The 22,009-nt window shown below is 39.6% G+C and overlaps 1 protein-coding gene across 1 annotated transcript in view; it reads right to left on the reverse strand.

Annotated features, from left to right (window-relative positions):
• LOC147371878 (uncharacterized) overlaps window positions 1-22,009 on the reverse strand; it is an 80,761-nt gene that overhangs the window by 22,513 nt on the left and 36,239 nt on the right. Inside the window, exons 2-3 of the mRNA XM_086400098.1 lie at window positions 21,367-21,502; window positions 3,808-3,919 (exon numbers count right to left, since the gene is read on the reverse strand). Coding sequence (XP_086256224.1) covers window positions 3,808-3,919; window positions 21,367-21,463 — 209 coding nt within the window. The 5' untranslated portion in view covers window positions 21,464-21,502. The remainder of the gene's footprint in view (window positions 1-3,807; window positions 3,920-21,366; window positions 21,503-22,009) is intronic.

Raw genomic sequence — 22,009 nt, forward strand, 5'->3', positions numbered from 1 at the left:
AGTTTTAGAATGTATTTTGCCCCCAGACTTGCAAAGAGTTTCTCATGCTTTGCATGAGAAAATGAGAGACAGAAAGAATCCAGTATATATTTCTAGGATCCACTTTGTGGTTGATTATATTTTTTAAAAAGTGAATATAAGGATATTTCTCTGTATGCTTTTCCAGAACTTGCCATTACCCATTAGGAGGTGGCATCTGTGTCTTTCCCCCTCAAAACTGGGTGGACTTTTGTTACAGCTTTGACTATTAGAATGTGTAGAAGTGACACATGTGACTTTTTAGGCTAGATCAGGAAAAGTGATGCCACTCTACCTATCCTGTCTGGGATGCGTACCCTGGTACTCAGCTACCGTAGCCAGACCACATAGAGAGGTCCAGGTGGAGAGAAACCAAAGGCGCTGGTCCTTAGCTGAGCTCCCAGCCAGGAGCCAGCATCGACTCACTGGCCATGTGAGTGAGCCATCTTGAAAGCATGTTCCAGGATGAGTTCCTGGATCCTTCTGATTACTCGAAGGATTGATTTTGACTATACTTGTGTCTTGAACTGTTAGCCAGAACAAAATAGCAAGGTCTAAGTGACTCTGAGCTCAGCTTCCATTTTGCATGATTCATAGAGGTCTTCTTCCTGTTTTTTTTTCCCACTTCAGACAATACATCTTTGATAACTAATGTGAATCTGGCTTTGTGTAATTCCACATCTGTTCTTACTCCTCTGCTGCCCTCTTGGGGCCACAAACCACATTGCCCCACTTGTATGTCAGGCAAAAAACAATGAGCACTTGTTACCTGGTGGGTACTATTTTGAACAGTTCATGTATACTTACTCCCGTGTTCTTGACAACCCTATGTGGTACAACCCTATGTGGCACTTTAAGTGAGTACCACTTAAAGATGTGGTACTCATCTTTAAATATGAGAAAACATGGATACATAGATACAAGAAATAAATTACCAAGGTGCAAGAATCAAGGTCCTATAATGGCCAAGCTGGAATTTGAAACAAGAGTCTAGTGTTGCACTATCCCCCTCTTCTTTGGTATGGCAAAGCCAATCCAGTAGGCATCCATGTGAGACTTGTGTACTTTCATAACTTGTAAAAGTAAATGTACTTTGAAGTATGGGTTTTTAATCTCTTGACTGGGTGATGACATTAGCTGCCTAACTAATCTCCCCATTGCTAGTCTTTCTCATTTCAGTCTATTTTCCATACAGTAATCAGAGGGGTCTCTTAAAAAAATGATGAATGAAGGCATGAGCTAAGGAATATCTTATCTTTTCACCTTATCTAACTTGATAAAGGACAGAAATGGTATGGACCTAACAGAAGCAGAAGATATTAAGAAGCAGTGGCAAGACTACACAGAAGAACTATACAAAAAAGATCTTCATGACGAAGATAATCACGATGGTGTGATCACTCACCTAGAGCCAGACATCCTGGAATGTGAAGGCAAGTGGGCCTTAGAAAGCATCACTACGAACAAAGCTATGAACAAAGTTCATTGGAGGTGATAGAATTCCAGTTGAGCTATTTAAGATCCTAAAAGATGATGCTGTGAAAGTGCTGCACTCAATATGCCAGCACATTTGGAAAACTCAGCAGTGGCCACAGGACTGGAAAAGGTCAGTTTTCATTCCAATCCCAAAGAAAGGCAATGCCAAAGAATGCTCAAACTACCACACAATTGCACTCATCTCACACGCTAGTAAAGTAATGCTCAAAATTCTCCAAGCCAGGCTTCAGCAATACGTGAACCATGAACTTCCAGATGTTCAAGCTGGTTTTAGAAAAGGCAGAGGAACCAAAGATCAAATTGCCAACATCCACTGGATCATGGAAAAACAAGAGAGTTCCAGAAAAACATCTATTTCTGCTTTATTGACTATGCCAAAGCCTTTGACTGTGTGGATCACAATAAACTGTGGAAAATTCTGAAAGAGATGGGAATACCAGATCACTTGACCTGCCTCTTGAGAAATCTATATGCAGGTCAGTAAGCAACAGTTAGAACTGGACATGGAACAACAGACTGGTTCCAAATAGGAAAAGGAGTACGTCAAGGCTGTATCAGAGAAGGCAGTGGCACCCCACTCCAGTACTCTTGCCTGGAAAATCCCATGGATGGAGGAGCCTGGTTGGCTGCAGTCCATGGGGTTGCGAAGAGTTGGACACTGAGTGACTTCACTTTGACTTTTCACTTTCAAGCATTGGAGAAGGAAATGGCAACCCACTCCAGTGCTCTTGCCTGAAGAACCCCAGGGATGGGGGAGCCTGGTGGGCTGCCGTCTATGGGGTCACACAGAGTCGGACACGACTGAAGTGACTTAGCAGCAGCAGCAAGGCTGTATATTGTCACCCTGCTCATTTAACTTCTATGCAGAGTACATCATGAGAAATGCTGGGCTGGATGAAGCACAAGCTGGAATCAAGATTGCTGGGAGAAATATCAATAACCTCAGATATGCAGATGACACCACCCTTATGGCAGAAAGTGAAGAGGAACTAAAAAGCCTCTTGATGAAACTGAAAGAAGAGAGTGGAAGAGTTGGCTTAAAGCTCAACATTCAGAAAACGAAGATCATGGCATCCGGTCCCATCACTTCATGGGAAATAGATGGGGAAACAGTGGAAACGGTGTCAGACTTTATTTTTTTGGGCTCCAAAATCACTGCAGATGGTGACTGCAGCCATGAAATTAAAAGATGCTTACTCCTTGGAAGGAAAGTTATGACCAACCTAGATAGCGTATTCAAAAGCGGAGACATTACTTTGCCAACAAAGGTCCATCTAGTCAAGGCTATGGTTTTTCCAGTGGTCATATATGGATGTGAGAGTTGGACTGTGAAAAAAGCTGAGCGCCAAAGAATTGATGCTTTTGAACTGTGGTGCTGGAGAAGACTCTTGAGAGTCCCTTGGACTTCAAGGAGATCCAACCAGTCCATTCTAAAGGAGATTAGTCCTGGGTGTTCATTGGAAGGACTGTTCCTAAAGCTGAAACTCCAGTACTTTGGCCACCTCATGTGAAGAGTTGACTCATTGGAAAAGACCCTGATGCTGGGAGGGATTGGAGGCAGGAGGAGAAGGGGACGACAGAGGATGAGATGGCTGGATGGCATCACCAACTTGATGGACATGAGCTTGAGTGAACTCCGGGAGCTGATGATGGACAGGGAGGCCTGGCGTGCTGCGATTCATGGGGTAGCAAAGAGTCGGACATGACTGAGCGACTGAACTGAACTGAACTATACAGAAAATATAAGAGCCAGTCTTACCAAAGGGGTAAGATGAGTGAAGCCAGCAGATAGCCTAATACTCTTGAAACCACAATCAAAAATGGAGTCTATTGATGTGTAGTTATAACACTTAATATGCATTTTTTATCTCTGAGTAAATTTAGCTTTTATCTTATTCACCATCACACTTATCCTGCAAGGATGAAAGCACATCTTCTCTATTTTATAAGAGGAGAAATTGTACCATACAAATAGTGCTCTGGCATAGATGGAGTTACCCAAAGAATGTAGCTGAAGGTGGTCAGTGTCATGCAGAATCGAACTCTGACTCCAGAAATCTAACTGGTTTTCAGAAACTGAATGAGGTGCGTTAAGTGGAACCCTTTAAATATAGTCTGAACCAGAAGGTTAATATTTAAAGCGGATAAAGGTGCTCAAGCTGTTTAGAGGGCAGTAAATGTAGTGGGCATGTGCTTGGCTGTCTGCAGAGACTGTGGAAGCATAGCTGAGAAACCTCTTGGGCTCAGCTTCAAAAACTCCTGGAAAGCATATGTGGTGTCAAGAGCCATTACCAGCAGTGGAATGGGGAGTCCAGAAGTTGCCAGTCCCAAAGCCATAGTCCATATTGTACTTTTTCCAACATCCTTGAGTTACTTTCCTTATCTCTGGGTAGTCGAGGCTTCTCTACACATGAAAGAAAGATAAAAATAAAAAATGTTATTCACACAAAGTGAACTCAGGATCTCACCTGGAGGAGCGACAGAACTGCAGTGTCTCCCTGCCACAGCCACCAGGTTTGCCGCTTTGCTTTGCCGCCCATGTTTAGTGTAACAGACCACTGAAGTTTAACCTTCCTTGCCTTGAAAGTGGGAGTGGAGAGAGGAGGTGGCTTATCTGGTGTATATTCCAGGGGTTCTTTTCTGCAATCAGAGTTGTGCACCTGCTGACTGACTTGCCAGTTGACATGTAAACAGAGAGATAAAAAGACTCAAAAGAGGCAGCAAGACACTCCGTCAGGATTCTTAGATCTGTTTCCTAAGCCTCCTCCAGTCCTTTTTTACTGAGCAAAACCACTGTTATAACGTCAGCCTGAATCTAGATCATTACAGGGGAGATGATTTGAGATAAAGATTTCTTTACGGTTAAGTAGATTTTTGTCTCCTTGTTTTGTTGTGTTAAGAAGCCTCCAGGGTGACTCCCATGCAAGCAGGTCTGTTGCAAGCAATGCTGGATATAGGTTTGTCAGAGAAATTGGAATTTATTAAATAGAATTAACATTATTTCCTGTATTCTTTCAGTATTGGTCATTTGGATTCCTCCAAAGTGTTTTGTTTTTATTTTGCTTTAAACATAAATAGGCTTTTGACTTGTGGGAAAAACAATTTACTATGATCACATTTGGCCCTGAAGATCAAACTATTTCCAGATCCATCTGTTTTGACAGACATAAGTGATTATTCTTGCTCTGTTCTTTAAGACTCCCCAAATGTGTTTACCTGCCATGCCATTTCTTTCTCTTTATTTTCTACTATGAGCTTTAAAAATCTGTAGTCATGAATCTGTAGGTCTAAGACTGATGCTATTGCTTATTTTCATCTCTGCCTTTCATCACTGGAAGAAAAAATTGGTATCTTTGTGACAGTGTAATTACTTCTACCTCTGACATCCCTGCTCCATGGTGATATCTGTAAGGAAATAATTTGAATGGAGAGTAATACACATGTTCTGGGATTAAGGGCATAACAGATATGAACTGGAAGACTCAGAAAATTTGAGATGTTGAAGCAGCTGAAGAGATGTTGAAGCAGTTGAAGCAGCTCATAAACTAGCTGAGTCCCTAATTTATGAATGTAGTGCCTTGAATTTTTGAAAATCTTTGTTCTTAGTGTTCTACTACATTTTGGAATCTGCGGCTTGTCAGTGGAAAATACGATGCTCTAAGAGCCAGCCATGACGGTGGACTGGGTAGTAGTGATGGGTTATTTTTAAAGATACTTCTGCTTCACTCATAATAATGTCCTGTTCCTCCAAGCTACTATACTCCTCTTTATTTTTCTAAACTATTGGGTTCCAAGATACCTAGTCTGATTTAGGGTCAGTTTTTCAAGAGATCGCTGACTTCCCTGGTGGCTCAGATGGTAAAGCGTCTGTCTTCAATGCGGGAGACCCATGTTCGAGCCCTGGGTTGGGAAGATCCCCTGGAGAAGGAAATGGCAATCCACTCCAGTATTATTGCCTGGAAAATCCCATGGACAGAGGAGCCTGGTAGGCTACAATCGATGGGGTTGCAAAGAGTCAGACATGACTGAGCAACTTCACTTTCAAGAGATCACTAAGGTGTATGAAGTACAAAGCATAGGACCTAATTGGGTAGCTTTATAGTGAGAAGCTCTGATTTAGCTATTAACATTAATAGGTAGATCCTTTCATTAATATCAGCTGACCAATGGACTATAACACACTATAGCCTAAATGTTGATAATACCACTCTGTACTCAATTAAGTTTTCTTTCACTTGGTCAAGTGTGACATAATGTCCCATTCAGTGCATATTTGCCATTCTTGCTAGTCATATGAAGGCATACTTCAAGACTGGAAAATTGGTCCAGAAAGTTCCAGTTGATTCAGAGTATAGTTTGAGACCTCCATGTTTGTATATTTATGAATCTATTATTGATCCTGACCCACACAACTGGAAGGTGAGGTAGAGAAATGTTATTGCACTCAAGTCAAAAGGCTCACAATGGGGAAATAAGTCTAGCTCTAGGGAAGGTACAAATGATGGAGACTACAAGCCTAGAGAAAAGACACCTCTGTTTAGATCTTAGAGTCCTTAGGCATATATTAATTTGAAAAATATTTATTGGGTTGGCCAAAAAACTCACTTGGGTTTTTCTGTAAGATATTATGGAAAAACCTAAACAAACTTTTTGGCCAATCCAATATTTAGTAAGTTCCACTTGGCCCAGGATCAGAAATGAGTAAGATTAAAGATAGAGAACAGTGACTTTGTAACAAGGATTGATAAAATATCACTTGTGTCATCTTAGGTATGACTTTCCTCTGAAGGGCAAATTTGTGGAAAGTTAGAATGGATGGCCCTAGAGTGGGATAGTGAAACACCTCTTTATTAAAGGCAGTTTTTGGCCTTTCCTTTTGGAATTATTTAAGCAGTTAACTCCTATTTTCTCTGGGATTTGTCTTTTTGCTGAATCGGCTCAGTAGACCAATCTTAATATGCCATTGCATAAAACTGGAGTAACAGTACCTACTTTGAAGAGTCAATGTGATGATTAGAAAATGTTAGGTATGATACACATAGAAATACAGCCAGGACCCCCAAAGCCCCTTTGTCACAGGTTGGGTTCTTTAGAAGCAGAACCTGGGATAGATTTGAGCCAAATGACTTACTGAGAGAATGTTCTTCTGGAAAAACCTATAACAAAGACAGAGAGGCAAAACAGGAAAGGGCCCATTGTTCACCATGGATATAGTCACACGTAAAATCTAGTCTTGACCTGACCACTGGAGGACTCTGGAGAATAAATGGCACACAGAGTTATGATTGGAGCAGATTGGCCTTTTGTATTCCAAATGAGTCAGCCATTGACATTTGGAGACCCTGATGCTGGGAAAGATTGAGGGCAGGAGAAGAAGGGGACGACAGAGGATGAGATGGTTGGATGGCATCACTGACTCAATGGACATGGGTTTGGGTATATTCCGGGAGTTGGTGATGGACAGGGAGGCCTGGCGTGCTGTGGTTCATGGGGTCGCAAAGAGTCAGACAGGACTGAGCGACTGAACTGAACTGAGTGGAAGGTGGTGGTTGTGTTGATGGTAGGGTGAGGTGGTGGTTGTGTTGATGGTAGGGTGATCTCCTAGGCATATCTAGGTGAGCTGACTTCTGTTAGCCAAAGGCCATTCTCATGTATGTCTAACTTCTGATCCTCAAATGAAAACTTGTAACCCTTAGGATGATGTCCCTGAGGACTCCATTCTGTCTTCAGTACTTACTTCTTTGATCTCTAGTTAAAAGGTATCTTCGAGCTCCACTTAGAGTATCAAGTTTTTGCGAAACAGAAGCAGTATTCTTCAGGATTCTAGTGCAGTGCTTGGCAGATATTAGGGGCTCTATGGATGCTAGCTTCTGTTTTTTAATCTTTGGTCTCTAAAACTGTCTCTGCTGCTGCTGCTGCTGAGTCATGTCAGTCGTGTCCGACTCTGTGCGACCCCACAGATGGCAGTCCATCAGGCTCCCCCGTCCCTGGGATTCTCCAGGCAAGAACACTGGAGTGGGTTGCCATTTCCTTCTCCAATGCATGAAAGTGAAAAGTGAAAGTGAAGTCGCTCAGTCGTGTCTGACCCTCAGCGACCCCATGGACTGAAGCCTTCCAGGCTCCTCCATCCATGGGATTTTCCAGGCAAGAGTACTGGAGTGGGGTGCCATTGCCTTCTCCAAAACTGTCTCTAATTTTAGAGTATCACTGGCAAAACATCCTCCTGTCAAGCCATGACAAGAAGAGACTGTAATCAAAGCACTTAGCATTCAGTACATGGCTAAGAAGTGCTCATTAGCTTTATCTCAGGATCATTCATGCATTTTGAACTTTCCTATGGTATAGAAGAGCTAACTGCAGTCAGTCAATTCTCGTGGATATTATTAGCAGTAATCACCATAAATATTAGATGTATTTACAGAAGATAGTTAAGTTTTACCTTTGAAAAAAAATTTTATTTCTGATTCTTTTAAAGCACATACACTAGACATTATCACCCAATTTGGTACTTAAATATCTGTATTTTTCCTTTTTTTTTTGAATGGTCCTAAGGATAAGGACTTTCTTTTGTATCCTTTGACTGTCCCCATATCATCTGCCCCTGTCGTTTGCTCACTGTCAGAAGCAAGAAAAGTGCTCAATTAAAACTTATCTTGATTAAGTACAATAGTGGGCAAATTAAAACATCAATGAACCAACTGAAAATAATCCCTTAAAAAAGAGACAACATGAGGAATTTTTTCTAGAATTTTCTGCCAATAATTGTGCCAAAACTATTTTAAATGCTCATATAGTTTTGCCTACTAATTGTTTCTATGAATGTATCCTTAAAAACTTGGAACCAAGACCTATGTCCATAAAAAAAAATAAATTGTTACATTCAAAGGTCATTAAACAAGAATAAGATACACATACTGATGAAAAAAATCCAAAGTGTAAGTGAAAGAACAAATTGCATATATATACTTTATATATACACTCATATATGTATACTTCATATATATGTGTATATAAATTTTTGTGTTTAATTGTGAGATAAAGATTTAACAGACTTTTTTTCTAGTGAATCAACAATCATAGCACCATTTGTAAATAGCCTGATTTTTCCCCACTATATTGAAAATGTTAATTTTGTTATATATAATCATTGGTAATTGGATCTTTTACTGGCCACTGCTGATTTGTCTTTCTTTATCAGCATCACATTTAATTTGATGACAGTAATTTTGTAGATAGTTTTAATAGCCATATAACAAGTACTGCACCCTCCTTAATTTTCTTCTTTAAAAAAATTTATAGGCAATCTGCTACATTTATTTTTGTATTAATGTGCAAGTTTTCTCTGTAACTTACAACTTTCTGCTTTAGTTTTAAAAAAGTAAAGCATTTTATCTGATTGAAATTGCATTCAGTTCAATTCAGTTCAGTTGCAAAGTCATGTCCAGCTCTTTGTGACCCCACGGACTGCAGCATGCCAGGCTTCCTTGTCATTAAAAAATCAATAAACTAAAAGTAATATCAGCCCCATTATCCAAACATAAAGATTCTACACTGTACCATCTTTGCATCTGCACTATTATTATTAGTTAGAAAAATAACATTGCTATCTGCCGAACAATGATATCTTAGTGTTGTTTTATTTCTATTACCAACAATGAATATAAGTTTTATATACATATTGATTAGTTATAAATACAATAATTTTAAATTTCCCTGCTGTATGAATCACAAGCTAGAATCAAGATTGCTGGGAGAAATATCAACCTCAAATATGCAGATGATACCATGCTAATGGCAGAAAGCGAAGAGGATCTAAAGAGCCTCTTGAAAGTAGTAAAAGTCGCTTAGTCATGTCCAACTCTTTGTGACCCCATGGACTGTAACCAGCTAGACTCTTCTGTCCACGGGATTCTCCAGTTCAGAATACTGGAGTGGTTAGCTGTTCCCTTCTCCAGGGGATCTTCCCAACCCAGGAATTGAACCAGGTCTCCCACATTGCAGGCTTCCCTGGTGGCTCAGATGGTAAAGCATCTGCCTGCAATGTAGGAGACCCAGGTTTGATTCCTGGGTCAGGAAGATCCCCTGGAGAAGGAAATGGCAATCCACTCCAGCCCTCTTGCCTGGAAAATCCCATGGATGGAGGAGCCTGATAGGCTACAGTCCATGGGGTCGCAAAGAGTCGGACACGACTGAGTGACTTCAATTTCTTTCTTTCCCACACTGCAGGCAGATTCTTTACCATCTGAGCCACGAGGGAAAGTCCAAAGAGCCTCTTAATGAGAATAAAAGGAGAGTGAAAAAGCTGGCCTGAAACTCAACAGTCAAACAACTAAGATCATGGCATCTGGTTCCATCATTTCATGGCAAATAGATGGGGAAAAAATGAAAACAGTGACAGGTATTTTCCTGGGCTGCAGAATCACTGTGGACAGTGATTTCAGCCATAAAATCAAAAGGCACTCCTTGAAAGAATAGCTATGACAGACCTAGGCAGCATAGTAAAAAGCAGAGACATCACTTTGCCAACAGAGGTCTAATAGTCAAAGCTATGATTTTTCCAGTAGTCATATATCAATGTGAAAGTTGGACCATAAAGAAGGCTGAGGGATGAAGAATTGATGCTTTCAAACTGTGGTGTTGGAGAAGACTCTTGAGAGTCCTTTGAACAGTAAGAACATCAAACCACTCAATCCTAAAGGAAATCAACCCTGAATATTCATTGGAATGACTAATGCTGAAGCTGAAGGGGGCAATAGAAGATGAAAAGGTTGGATGGCATCAGGGACTCAATGGACATGAGTTTGAGGATACTCTGGGAGATAGTTAAAGACAGGGAAGCCTGGTGTGCTGCAGTCCATGGGGTTCCAGAGAGTCAGACAGTTAGCTACTAAACAACAGAAACAATTTTAAATTTTTTAAGTATTTTATCTCCCCCCCCCCCTTTTTTTTTAAACCCTCCCTTTTTATGTGGAGTTTTTGGTCAAGTTATGTAAGCTCCTAATACTATAAAGATATTAATGCTTTTAGTATGTTCTGTAGGCATTTCTACAACTTGATACTAAGCTCATGATTTTCAGAGTTTGTACATGAAGTTTTGTATTTTCATATAGTGTAATCTTTCATTCTCTCCCTTATGTCTTTTATCATTTTTAAGCTTAGTAAATCGTTTTGCCTCTAGACACTTGATAAATATTCATGTAGCTTCTTTCTTCCAACTAATTTCTAATTTTTTATGCTTTATTGCTTTTAAAAAATTTATTTATTTTTTAATTTAAGGATAATTGCTTTACAGAATTTTGTTGGTTTCTGCCAAATATCAATATGAATCAGCCATAGATATACATATTGATTTTTTATATTTACTTCCTTAATTTTTCTACAATTTGTTTTGGTTGAGTGAAATGAAATAAGGTTCTAAATAGATTTTTTCCAAATTGCTAACTAATCACTCAGACAGCAGTTATTGGCCAAACCTTCACTTTCTTGTTGATTAATGATGTCTCCTTTATTGACTATCATGATGCTATATCTAATAGCTTCTACTTCTGGGCTGTACATTCTGTTTATTTTTAGTCTAGTGATAAATTGTTTTTATTTTAAAGACTATAGAAACCCTATAGTCTATAAAGACCCTATATATTAGGGTATACGTAATAGAATTAGTCCAATCTTAGTTTGTACTAATTTTCTTTATTCTATCATCTCTATTACTTTCCTGATTTATTTTGGAACAATTTGGTTGTGTGTGTGAAGTTTTGATACTGTACTTTCTCAGAGTACACTGAAGGGTTTGAAAATGGAAAGTGCAAGCAGGTTGATTGTGGTAGTAAATAAGTGGTTAGCATAGCCACATGGACACTTTGATCAAGTTCTATAGCATGATCCTGTTTTGTCATCATTATAGTCATCATCAAAAGTTCATAATAAGCACAAAATGATCACAACATTTTCATTCTCAATCACAAGATCAGTTCAGTTCAGTTGCTCAGTCGTGTCCGACTCTTTGCGACCCCATGAATCGCAGCACGCCAGGCCTCCCTGTCCATCACCAACTCTCGGAGTTTACCCAAACTCATGTCCATCAAGTTAGTGATGCCATCCAGCCGTCTCATCCTCTGTTGTCCCCTTCTCCTCCTGCCCCCAATCCCTCCCAGCATCAGGGTCTTTTCCAATGAGTCAACTCTTCACGTGAGGTGGCCAAAGTATTGGAGTTTCAGCTTCAGCATCAGTCCTTCCAATGAACACCCAGGACTAATCTCCTTTAGAATGGACTGGTTGGATCTCCTTGCATTCTAAGGGACTCTCAAGAGTCTTCTCCAACACCACAGTTCAAAAGCATCAATTCTTTGGCTCTATGTTTTCTTCACAGTCCAACTCTCACATCCATACATGACCACTGGAAAAACCATAGCCTTGACTAGCCGGACCTTTGTTGGCAAAGTAATGTCTCTGCTTTTTTTTTTTTTAATTAAATTTAAATTAGAGGCTAATTACTTTACAATATTGTATCGGTTTTGCCATACATCAACATCTAGGTTGGCCATAACTTTCCTTCCAAGGAATAAGCATCTCTTAATTTCATGGCTGCAATCACCATCTGATTAATTACTGGTTAGGTGCTAGGTATTGGGGGTACCAAAGGTAGAAGGCTTCTTCAATATGGCATAAGGCTTAACATGCTCTTTTGTACCTTCAGGTTTTATTCTCTCTGCTTGAAATGTCGTGCTTTCTGCTTCTCATCTTCATAAATTCTTTCTAATCCATGAAGATTGAAGTTTTATATAACTCTTTCTGTTGCTCTTCAAAGACCCTGGCAGTTAGACACTTACTTCTCTTTAACCCCAAGTACTTTGTTTATACTTCTCTGATCACCTTGTCTCTTTGAATTATAGCTACTTGCATATGCTCCTATTCTTCACTAAAGTCCTTGAGTACATGAACCTCAATTTTTCATTGTTATAAGCTGAGTGCTAACTATTGAGGATACATTTCAGCATTTGCTTACTGAGTGAATATGTAAATGAATAAAATAAAACACTTTTATTTCCCGAACATTTCTATAAGAAAATTATTGAAACAAAATTTCTCAGAAATTTTCAAACATTCTCATATGTTTCAAACATTCCGAAGTCAACTAAATAGAACTCGGTGAAACTAAAAAATGTTAAAAAGTGGTTGTGTGCGTATGTGTATGTGTTTTGTAGGCAGTAATTTCCTCCTAAGATTTCAATATGACATGTGTGGGTTAGTTGGCTCATCACTTTTGTTTTCCAAATAATGTTCAGCTTTAAAAAACATTACCCTGAAGCACAGGTAACTTTGTGAGCTGGACCGAAATGTCATCACCAAGCTGGACTTTCCCAGGTAGAAGGCCTGTGTGCTAAATAGAAACTGCAAAGACTACCTGTGAAAAACATTTTCATGTCAGCAGAACTGACTTATGTGTGGATGATGTTGATAATTCTCCACCTGGTATTTACTTCTTCCAAAAAAGTCTTCCCTGTCCAGCTGTGAGGGGACTTAGCACTCTCACCATTGTATTATTCTGTTAGGAGTGCTGAAACAAACTAAATCATTATGACCTTGAACAAAAAATTAAGCATGTGTTGTATTATATATGTTTTAAAATGGCCATTTTACCCCTGAGCATATTCCAAATCTTTTATAAAAGAAAACTCTTATTTTTTATTCCATATCCACAACATTGAACAAAAATTCTGATTCCAGCTGTCCTGGACATGAACTTGTCACCCACTGGTGCTTTACATCTTGGACTTGGTCCTTGGTTTCATTAATCTGGTTATATTTTTGGCTCTTCTTCCTCGGTCTTTCTAGTTTTTCACTTTCTGGGAGTTTTAAGTTGTCTCCAGTCATTGCAAATAAATACCATTTCTAATATCTTTATGCCTTGGAAACTTCACACCCTGTTGTGCCTAGTAGTAGATGAAGCTTCTTCAGGCTTACTCTGACACAAGTAGGAGTTAAATCCTGTAAGATACCATCAGTCAGGAAGACAAGGACTGCAGATGGCTGATCTAGGAGAGACCAATGCTTTGGGAAAATGTTAAATATTATGTATTTCTGGCATCACAATCAAGTCAGGACCATGGCATTAGGAGTGTAATATTATTCTAAGGTCCTACCATTAAACATTACATTTTGTTTATGATAATTAAACTGAGGGATGTGTAGTAAGAAGGTTTGATGAACTCCATTGTACTTCAGTGTTCACCCCACAACCAAGCAAGATTCCCACATTTCTCTGAGAGCCCTCCCTATCAAAGTGTATTTTATTAAAAGTCTATTCTTTGTAAGAAATATATGTAGAGCAGAATGAATGTCAGAAATGATGTGCTAAGAAATGACTAAGTTATCACAGTATTTGACTTATAATTTATAAAATACTTTCATTTACATGTTATTATTTGGTTTACTTGTGTCTAACCTTACTCTACTAAAATATGTTCTCAACAAAATAGATTATTAAAACAGAGTCAAGCCATGTTATTATATCACTCCTCTGCTCAAAACTCTGTAATAGCTTCTCAGATTTAAAGTCTAAGGCTTTACATTGAGGTTGACAGTTCTCTCTGTCACTCTCCCCCCAAATCTTCCTTTTTTGCCTATAAAAGGGTCTCAAATTCTCACCATTAGTATTGTGCATTCAGCTTAGGGCCACTAAAACCAATTAAGTCAAGTAATCTAGAACCTATGCTGTTGCTCTCATGATCTAGTTCCTCTTTTCAGATCTTAGCTCAGTTTCACGACTCATTTAGTCTAGGCACCTGGGCCTCCTTGCTCTTTTTCTATTAATAACACTGTACATCTGGGATAAACCCTTTCTTGACCCTGAGCTATTACCTTTTTTATATATTGTCACAGTCAACTTGCTAAAATTTTGTTAAGAATTTTTACATCTATTCTCATAAGAGCTTTAGTTTTCATTACTATCTTTGCCTGGTTTTGGTATCAGATAATGCCGGTCATAATGCCGGTCTCAGAGAATGAGTTGGCAAGTACTGTTGCTCAGTCACTAAGTCGTGTCCTACTCTCTGTGACCTCATGAACTGTTATGTAGCACGCCAGGCTTCCCTGTCCCTCACAATCTCCTGGAACTTGCTCAAACTCATGTTCATTGAGTCAGTGATGCCATCCAACCATCTCATCCTCTGTTGCCCCCTTTTCCTCCTGCCCTCAATCTTTCCTGGCATCGGGGTCTTTTCCAGTGAGTTGGCTCTTCGCATCAGGTGGCCAAAGTATCAGAGCTTCAGCATCAGTCCTTCCAATGAATATTCAGGTTTGATTTCCTTTACGATTAACTGGTTTGATCTTCTTGCTGTCCAGGGAACTCTCAAGAGTCTTCTCCAGCACCACAGTTTGAAAGCATTAATTCTTCAGTCCTCAGCCTTCTATATGGTCCACCTCTCATATCCATACATGACTATTGGAAAAACCATAGCTTTGACTATATGGATCTTTGTTGGCAAAGTGATGTCTCTGCTTTTTACTGTGCTGTCTAGGTTAGTCATAACTTTTCTTCCAAGGAGCAAGCATCTTTTAATTTCCCTCTTGTTAAATTTTTTAGAAAAGTTTGTTTAGAATAGGTATTACACTTTGCTTAAATGTTTGGTGGAATTCACTAATGAAATCATCTGGTCCTAGATGTTTTTGTGGAAAGGGTTTTCATTCAACTTTAATAGATGGCATTTAAAAATAGATTTGATTTCGGTGCTCTCGCAGGAGGAGATGAAGACATGTCCTTCTACTCCACCATCTTGAACCATAGATATAGGGCTATTCACTATCTGTTCTTTTCTATATAAGCTATGGTAGCCTACATTGTTCCAGAAATTTGTATGTTTCAGCAAGGTTAGTTGCATTCCTTGGCATAAAGTTGTTCATAATATTTCTTTATTTTTCTTTTAATAGCAGTAGAATTTGTCATGTAACTTCTCTCCTTCCTGATATTGGTAGTTTATGTCTTCTTTTTCTGATCTTGCTTATGAGAGGTTTATCAGTTTTATTGATTTCCTGAAGAGTAAGTTTCTTTTTTTTAATTGTTTCTCTCTCTTGTTTTTTTTTTTTTTGTGTGATTTCTATTTCATTATTTTCTACTCTGATCTTTATCAGTATATTTTATTCTCCTTACTTTGGGTTTTATATGCTTTTATTTTTTTGGCTTCTTAAGACAGAAGCTCAAGTCATTAATTTCAAACTTTTGTTCTTTTCTAATATAGGTGTTTTAGTTTTATAAATTTCACAAAATTTGGATATTTTGTGTCTTCAATTTCATTCAGTTTAAAGTACTTTCTAATTTTCCCTTTAACTTCTTCTTTGATCCATGGGGTGGTTAGAAGTGTTATTTAGTTTCCAAATATTGGGGAATTATCCAGAGATGCTTTGTTATTTATTAAATTTATTATCAGTTCAGTTCAGTTCAGTCACTCAATTGTGTTCCACTCTTTGTGGCCCCATGGACTGCAGCATGCCAGGCCTCCCTGTCCCTCACCAACTCCCGGAGTTTAATCAAACTCACGGCCATTGAGTTGGTGATGCCATTCGACCATCTCATCCTCTGTGGTTCCCTTCTCCTCCTACCTTCAATTCAACTTTGGTCTGGGAGCATACGTCTAATTTGATCCTTTTGTATATACCGGCACTTATTTTATGACCTTTAATGTAGCCTTGAGCTCTGTAGACCATGCTCTTGTTTCAGGGCCTTTGCCTTTGTTGTGTCCTCTGAAGGGAATGTTCTTTCCCCAGAACTTCCTACCTGGCTTGTTCCCTCAACACTTTCAAGTCTCTGTTCAAATGTCATTGTAAGGACTTCCCTGACCACCAGATGTGAAATGTGATATGCGTTGCAGCAGATACTCTTCACTCTTCTTTCTTGATTTGGTTCTCTCTGTTGCACTTGGGGGGGTGTGTGTGTGTGCCTGTGTGTGTGTGTTTAAATATCTTCCCTTTACTAGAGCATAAATTCCATGGACGCTGAAATCTTCATCTGATCTACTCACTAATGTATTCCCACCACCTGTGATGGTGCCAGGCACATAGCAGGTGCTTTATAAATACTAATGAATTTGATTTTTTTGAAAAAGCAATAAACCTGTGGGATTGGTAGGGATAATTTTATTATCACCATTTTATCAACATAGTAGCAAACTAGTTAAATGTAAAATGCAGACACTTTATGCGCTCTGCTTTTATAATAATTCCTGCCACTTAAGGTCAGTTACTTTGTAGCCATTTTGTGCTAGGTACTATGCTAGAGGTCAAACATTCCAAGATGAGTGAGCATGACTCTGGTCTTGAAAAGGTTATTAGGGGCTGGAGCTCAGGCTGCATGGTGAGTAGCTAGAGGTGAAACTGAAGAGTAGGAAAACTTTATTATATACTGCATAAAATGCTAAGATTTTAACTGGGTGGGAAGTCAGATGCTGGAGCACTTAAGAAAGGAAATAGCATGATCAAATTTTCTGTTTTGTGTTAAAGAACTGTTCTCAGTACCATAGAGAACAAGAAGCTTCTCAAAGCTTCCAGTCTGATAGAAAAGACTAACAGTAAACAACTAATCAAATACAAATTTGATTTGTAGTTTCAGGTGGTCATAAAGGCTTTGAGGGAAAACAGAGGAGGGTAAGTTGAGTAGAGAGTCATGGTAGGGGGAAAGTGTATTGTAAATAAGGAAGTCAAGGAAGATTCTACTAGGGAAGTTACAATTGTAGAGATATAAATAAAATTAAAAGGGGAAAACAATCCTACAGAGTTCCAGGCAGAAGGACAAGGACCACCACATTGCAATGCTTGTGACACAGAAATGAGCTTTTCCTGCTTTAATAAAATCAAGGAGGCCAAAGTGACTGAAATTGAGGGAATGGTAGGGAAGTGTGATGTGCAGTAAGGATAGCTAGGTAAGGGATAGATCATGGTGAGTCAGAGACTATACTGGGTTTTATTCTAGAGTAATGAGAAGCCATTGGAGTGTTCAAATCAGAGAAGCAGTAACATCTGACTTACTTTTAAAGATACCTCTGATGGATATATGGAAGATAGACTATGGCAGGGCATGAAAGGAAGCAGGAAAGGCAAGAAGGAAGCAGGAAAACCATTTAGGAGACTGTCTCAATAGAGCAGGTATAAGATAATGGTTGAACCTAGAGTCTGTAATGGAGGTGGTGGGATATGGAAATGGTGTTAATAACTTGCTAATGTGCTGGATACGTCCTACTCGATTCCTAAAGTTTTGGCAACTGGCCAGTGGTAGTGCCATTTCCTGAAATGGGGCCAGATTGTGGAAAAATGTTTTTAATGGACTGGATTCTGTCTTTCTCCCAGTTTCTGTTTGGAAACCCTAATTCCCAATGTGACTGTAGTTAGAGATAGTACCTTTAAAGAGGAAATTAAGGTTAAATAAGTTCATAAGACAGGCTCTAATCTAACATGGCTTGTGTTCTTATAAGAAGAGAAAGACATCAGGGATGCATATGCACAGAGAAAAGGCATGTGAAGTAAATGAGAAGGAGGCTGTCTGCAAGCCATGGAGAGGGACTTGGAGAAACCAAGCCATGGAGAAACCAACCCTGCTGGCACCTTGATCTTAGATTTCCAGCTTCCAGAACTGAGAAAATAAATTTCTGTTGTTTAAGCCTCTCAGCCTATGGCATTTTATTATGGCATAGCAATACCCAAGCAAACCTAGCAAACTAACCCAGAAGTGAAGAGGATAATGAAAAATTCAAGTTCTCTATTATACATGTTGAGTTTGAAATGCTTATTAGACTTTAAGGCAGAGAGGCTGGGTAGGTGGGTGGACATGTAAATCTGAATCTCAGGGAAGAGGTTGAAGCTGGAGATGTAGTAGAAAGTCATTAAAGTAAATTGGTATATTGTGTCCAACACTTGCAAGCCCATGGTCTAGCCTTCCAGGCTCCTCTGTCCAAGGGATTCTCCAAGCAAGGATACTGGAGTGAGTTGCCATTTACGTCTCCAGGGCATCTTCCTGACCCAGGGATTGAACCCGGGTCTGCTGCATTGCAGGAAGATTCTTTATCAACTGAGCTACAAGGGAAGCCCAACTGCTATCAGTGTCCCAGTCCTGACTTCTTACTGTCCTCTTAGTCACTGTTCCCCAGGGGAGGAGGGTTGACGTAACTAATTGGTCATTTTGGAAGACAGATGCACTATTCATAGTTAATTAATTCCGTGTATCTTTTGGGGATATCTACCTTCAGAGAATATACATTTTCTAATCTTTTATATTGTGAGTTTTCCAAAGTCTGTTTGCTTTGGGAGAAACCTGTGGTTGTCTAAATGTAACTATCTCTGCATGGGTTCGTCACTAAACTATTAGCAAGCCCAGTTATCTGTGACTCAACCATATTCTCCAGTATATTAAAAATCAGTAACAAAGTGACATTTTAATCTCCTCTTCTTAACTGTATATCTATTCTGTAATTGATTCTGAACTTGACAGTGTATTAGATAAGTCATGTATCCAGTAGATACTGGAAGAGAAAAATCACTAGGGCCAAACAGAAAGTTGGGGCTTTCCAACATGAAGATAGACAATGAAAGAGGAGTCATCAAAGAAGGTTGAGAGATTAAGACTAGAGAAAAGTCAGGGCAGTGTGAGGGCTGGAAACCAAGTGAAGACCGTATTTTAAGAAGCACACCACAGTCATCTGTTTCAGAGGATGCTGGTAGGTTGATTTAAATGAGGATATAAGAGACTGGTGGCATTTATTATCACTCCTGTTTCTGGTTAGTTTTATGAAAGGGAGAGAGAGAAGCCATAATGTCAACTGGCTTCAGTGGAGACAGAACATCAGCACAGCCTTCCACATTGAGTCACTTAGTTAAATCCTGTACTCAGTCACTCCCTCTGGAAGGCTGACCAGTTGTTGGGTTTTGCCTGGAAGGCAGCAGTTTTCTGGGATGCAAGACTCTTAGTGCAAAAATAGGGGAAATTTGGTGGGGCAAACTGGAAGGAATTGGTTGCCCTATTCACAAGCAACACTTACCTCTTACACATACACGCACACAAACACACACCCACAAGCTCCAGTAATCGTACATAGTCATACTCATATCAGTATGGCCAACTGTCTTGTACCTATCATGGTATATTCTGCTGGCAAAGTATATCCTTAATGATGTAGGTATGGATTGAGGGAAAACAAAAAGATAGTGAAGAGGAAAAGTGACTCACCCATCCAGTCACAGGTAAGGAGACTAGCAGCAAGCCTATTTGCAGTTATTTAAGATGAAAATAATGATATCCTGATGTAAGGCAGTGATAGCGAGATGAATAAGAGTGCATGGATTCCAGGGGGTGAGGTTCCTCATCAGATGTGTGGGAAGTTTATTCTTTGGGCATGTAAGTAAATGGTATTTATCAAAGAAGGGAATGTGAGGTTTGTAAGAGAAAAAGGATGAGTTTGGTTTTGAAATGTAAAGTCTGGAGTGCCTGGGGGTTGAGGGGTCACCTGGAGAGTTTGTATAGCATAAATTTTAAGGGTTTGAATTTGAGGCTTTCTGCCTGGATTCAAATCCTAGCTCCATCAACCATTACTAGCTTTGTGACTTTGAGTAGACTTAATCTACTATACTTAAGCTTTCTCTTAAACCAAGTGAACAGAACAATGGTGTCTGCTTGATAAGTTGATAGTGAGAAGCTGACAGTTTCTCATACTGTAAGTACAGTACCAGATGGTACTGTAAGTACCATCACTTTCATAGTAAGTGATGGCTACTCTTCATAGACTGAAGAAACTGGAAATATGGGAATGGGATTAGTTAAAAGGACTGAGCTAGAAATATAGCAATATGGACACAGAGAAATGGAAAGTCCAGAAGAACATCTGATAGAGCAGGCAAGAGATTGGAGAATGTGTGCATGCATGATGTTGTTGTAGTCGTGGCAGTAGTGAAAGGGCAGTTAGACACTATACCTTGGTTTAATGGTTTAATGGTGACTGTTGAAGAAGATAGTATGTTGTATCATGGTATAACTTTAAGAGATATTAAGATTCTTTTCTCAATTTTCACTTGGAGTTTTTAGAAGTTATCTATTTCTTCATAACAAACCTTGCCAAAATCTACTTACTATTATCTGCTCATAAATTACTACATCTTAGCAGTTTGGGCAGGGAAGGTCTGAGATCTGAGGAGCCAGGGCTCAGCTGGGTGATTCTTTTGTTGCCCTGCCTGGGGTCACTTCTGATACAGCTGCAGTCATCTGTCAGCACAGCAGAGACAAGACGACCTCACCCACATTTCTCGAGGTTGGTTCTGTGTATTGACTGCAGTGGTCTCTCTCCTCATGGAGGCTGGCCAGGCTCTCTTACATGGTGGTCTCAGGGCAGCACAGTGGTTTGATGGCTTACTTGTCATGTCACTACCAGAGGCTTACCTAGTAGGGCCTCAGGTGTCCTATTACAATGTCCCTGCTGCCAGTTATGCCCAGAATAGGCCTTGTGCATGATACATGATGGGTATGATAAGGGTAGGAGTGAGTTAAGGTGCAGGTTGGTCCAGAGTCTGTACTCTGATAAGATATTACCTATGGTCAAACCCTCCCTTCATGAGAATATGACGGGCTGGCCAGGTACTCAAGTGAGCATAGGGATAGAACTAGAGAAGAGAGTATACTGAAACCTGAGAGAGAGGAAAGTTAAGGCCAAGCTGTACACTAGAAAAATTGAATTTGAAACACAATGTGTAGACCACTCAAGAACACAAAGCCTCAAAGACCAGGACAGCTTGGAGATAGTACCTGTTGCTTTCACAGCTCAATCCTGCTTTCCAGTGGGGTGTGCTGTTCTGGCTTAAAGGAAGGCAGGTACTTACTGTGGTGGTAGACGAGGGACTTGGTGCCCAAGAACAGTGCCAGACCAGATGATGCCCCGTTCTCTGCTCCGAACTCCTGTGGGGCCACTGAAGTCATTTCTCCTCACTCTTCTCACATGCCAGTCACAGCCATTAACTAAATAGAAAGTGAGAGACGAGTTTATTGGTTCAGTGAGAAGTGAATATGTTTTCTGTTTGGTATGCATCTTCTACTTACTACCACTGTATCTGCTTTATTCACATTATTTTTAGGTCACAGTAAATGACAGCGAATTAAAATAGAGGCAACACAGTGGAGGCAGAGGTCTAGGACACCATGTTTCCCTTGGTGTCCAAGTTAAAGATGACCCTGTGTATGATGGCCCACAAAATCTTTTGGAGGCTACGAAAAAAATTGTTTCTCAAAGTTTTAAAAAACCAAACCTTACTTGATCTCAGATCATGCCTCCAGTTCCTACCTAGCACCTCTAATTTTCAAATTTCTTTTTGAATTCAAATTCAAATAAAATAATACATTAAATGGTACTTTGAAGCACAATTCTGGTATCAGACTTCCTGAGATCATATGCATACAAGCTGTGTAACTGTGGTAAAAATAATTACCTCTCCTATATTTCAGTTTCCTCAAGTGTAAACTGAGGGC

The sequence above is a fragment of the Bos grunniens genome, chromosome 5 (assembly GCF_055505025.1).
Source record: "Bos grunniens cultivar Pamir isolate PY7600 chromosome 5, Bosgru_T2T1.0, whole genome shotgun sequence".
Lineage (NCBI taxonomy): Eukaryota > Metazoa > Chordata > Mammalia > Artiodactyla > Bovidae > Bos > Bos grunniens.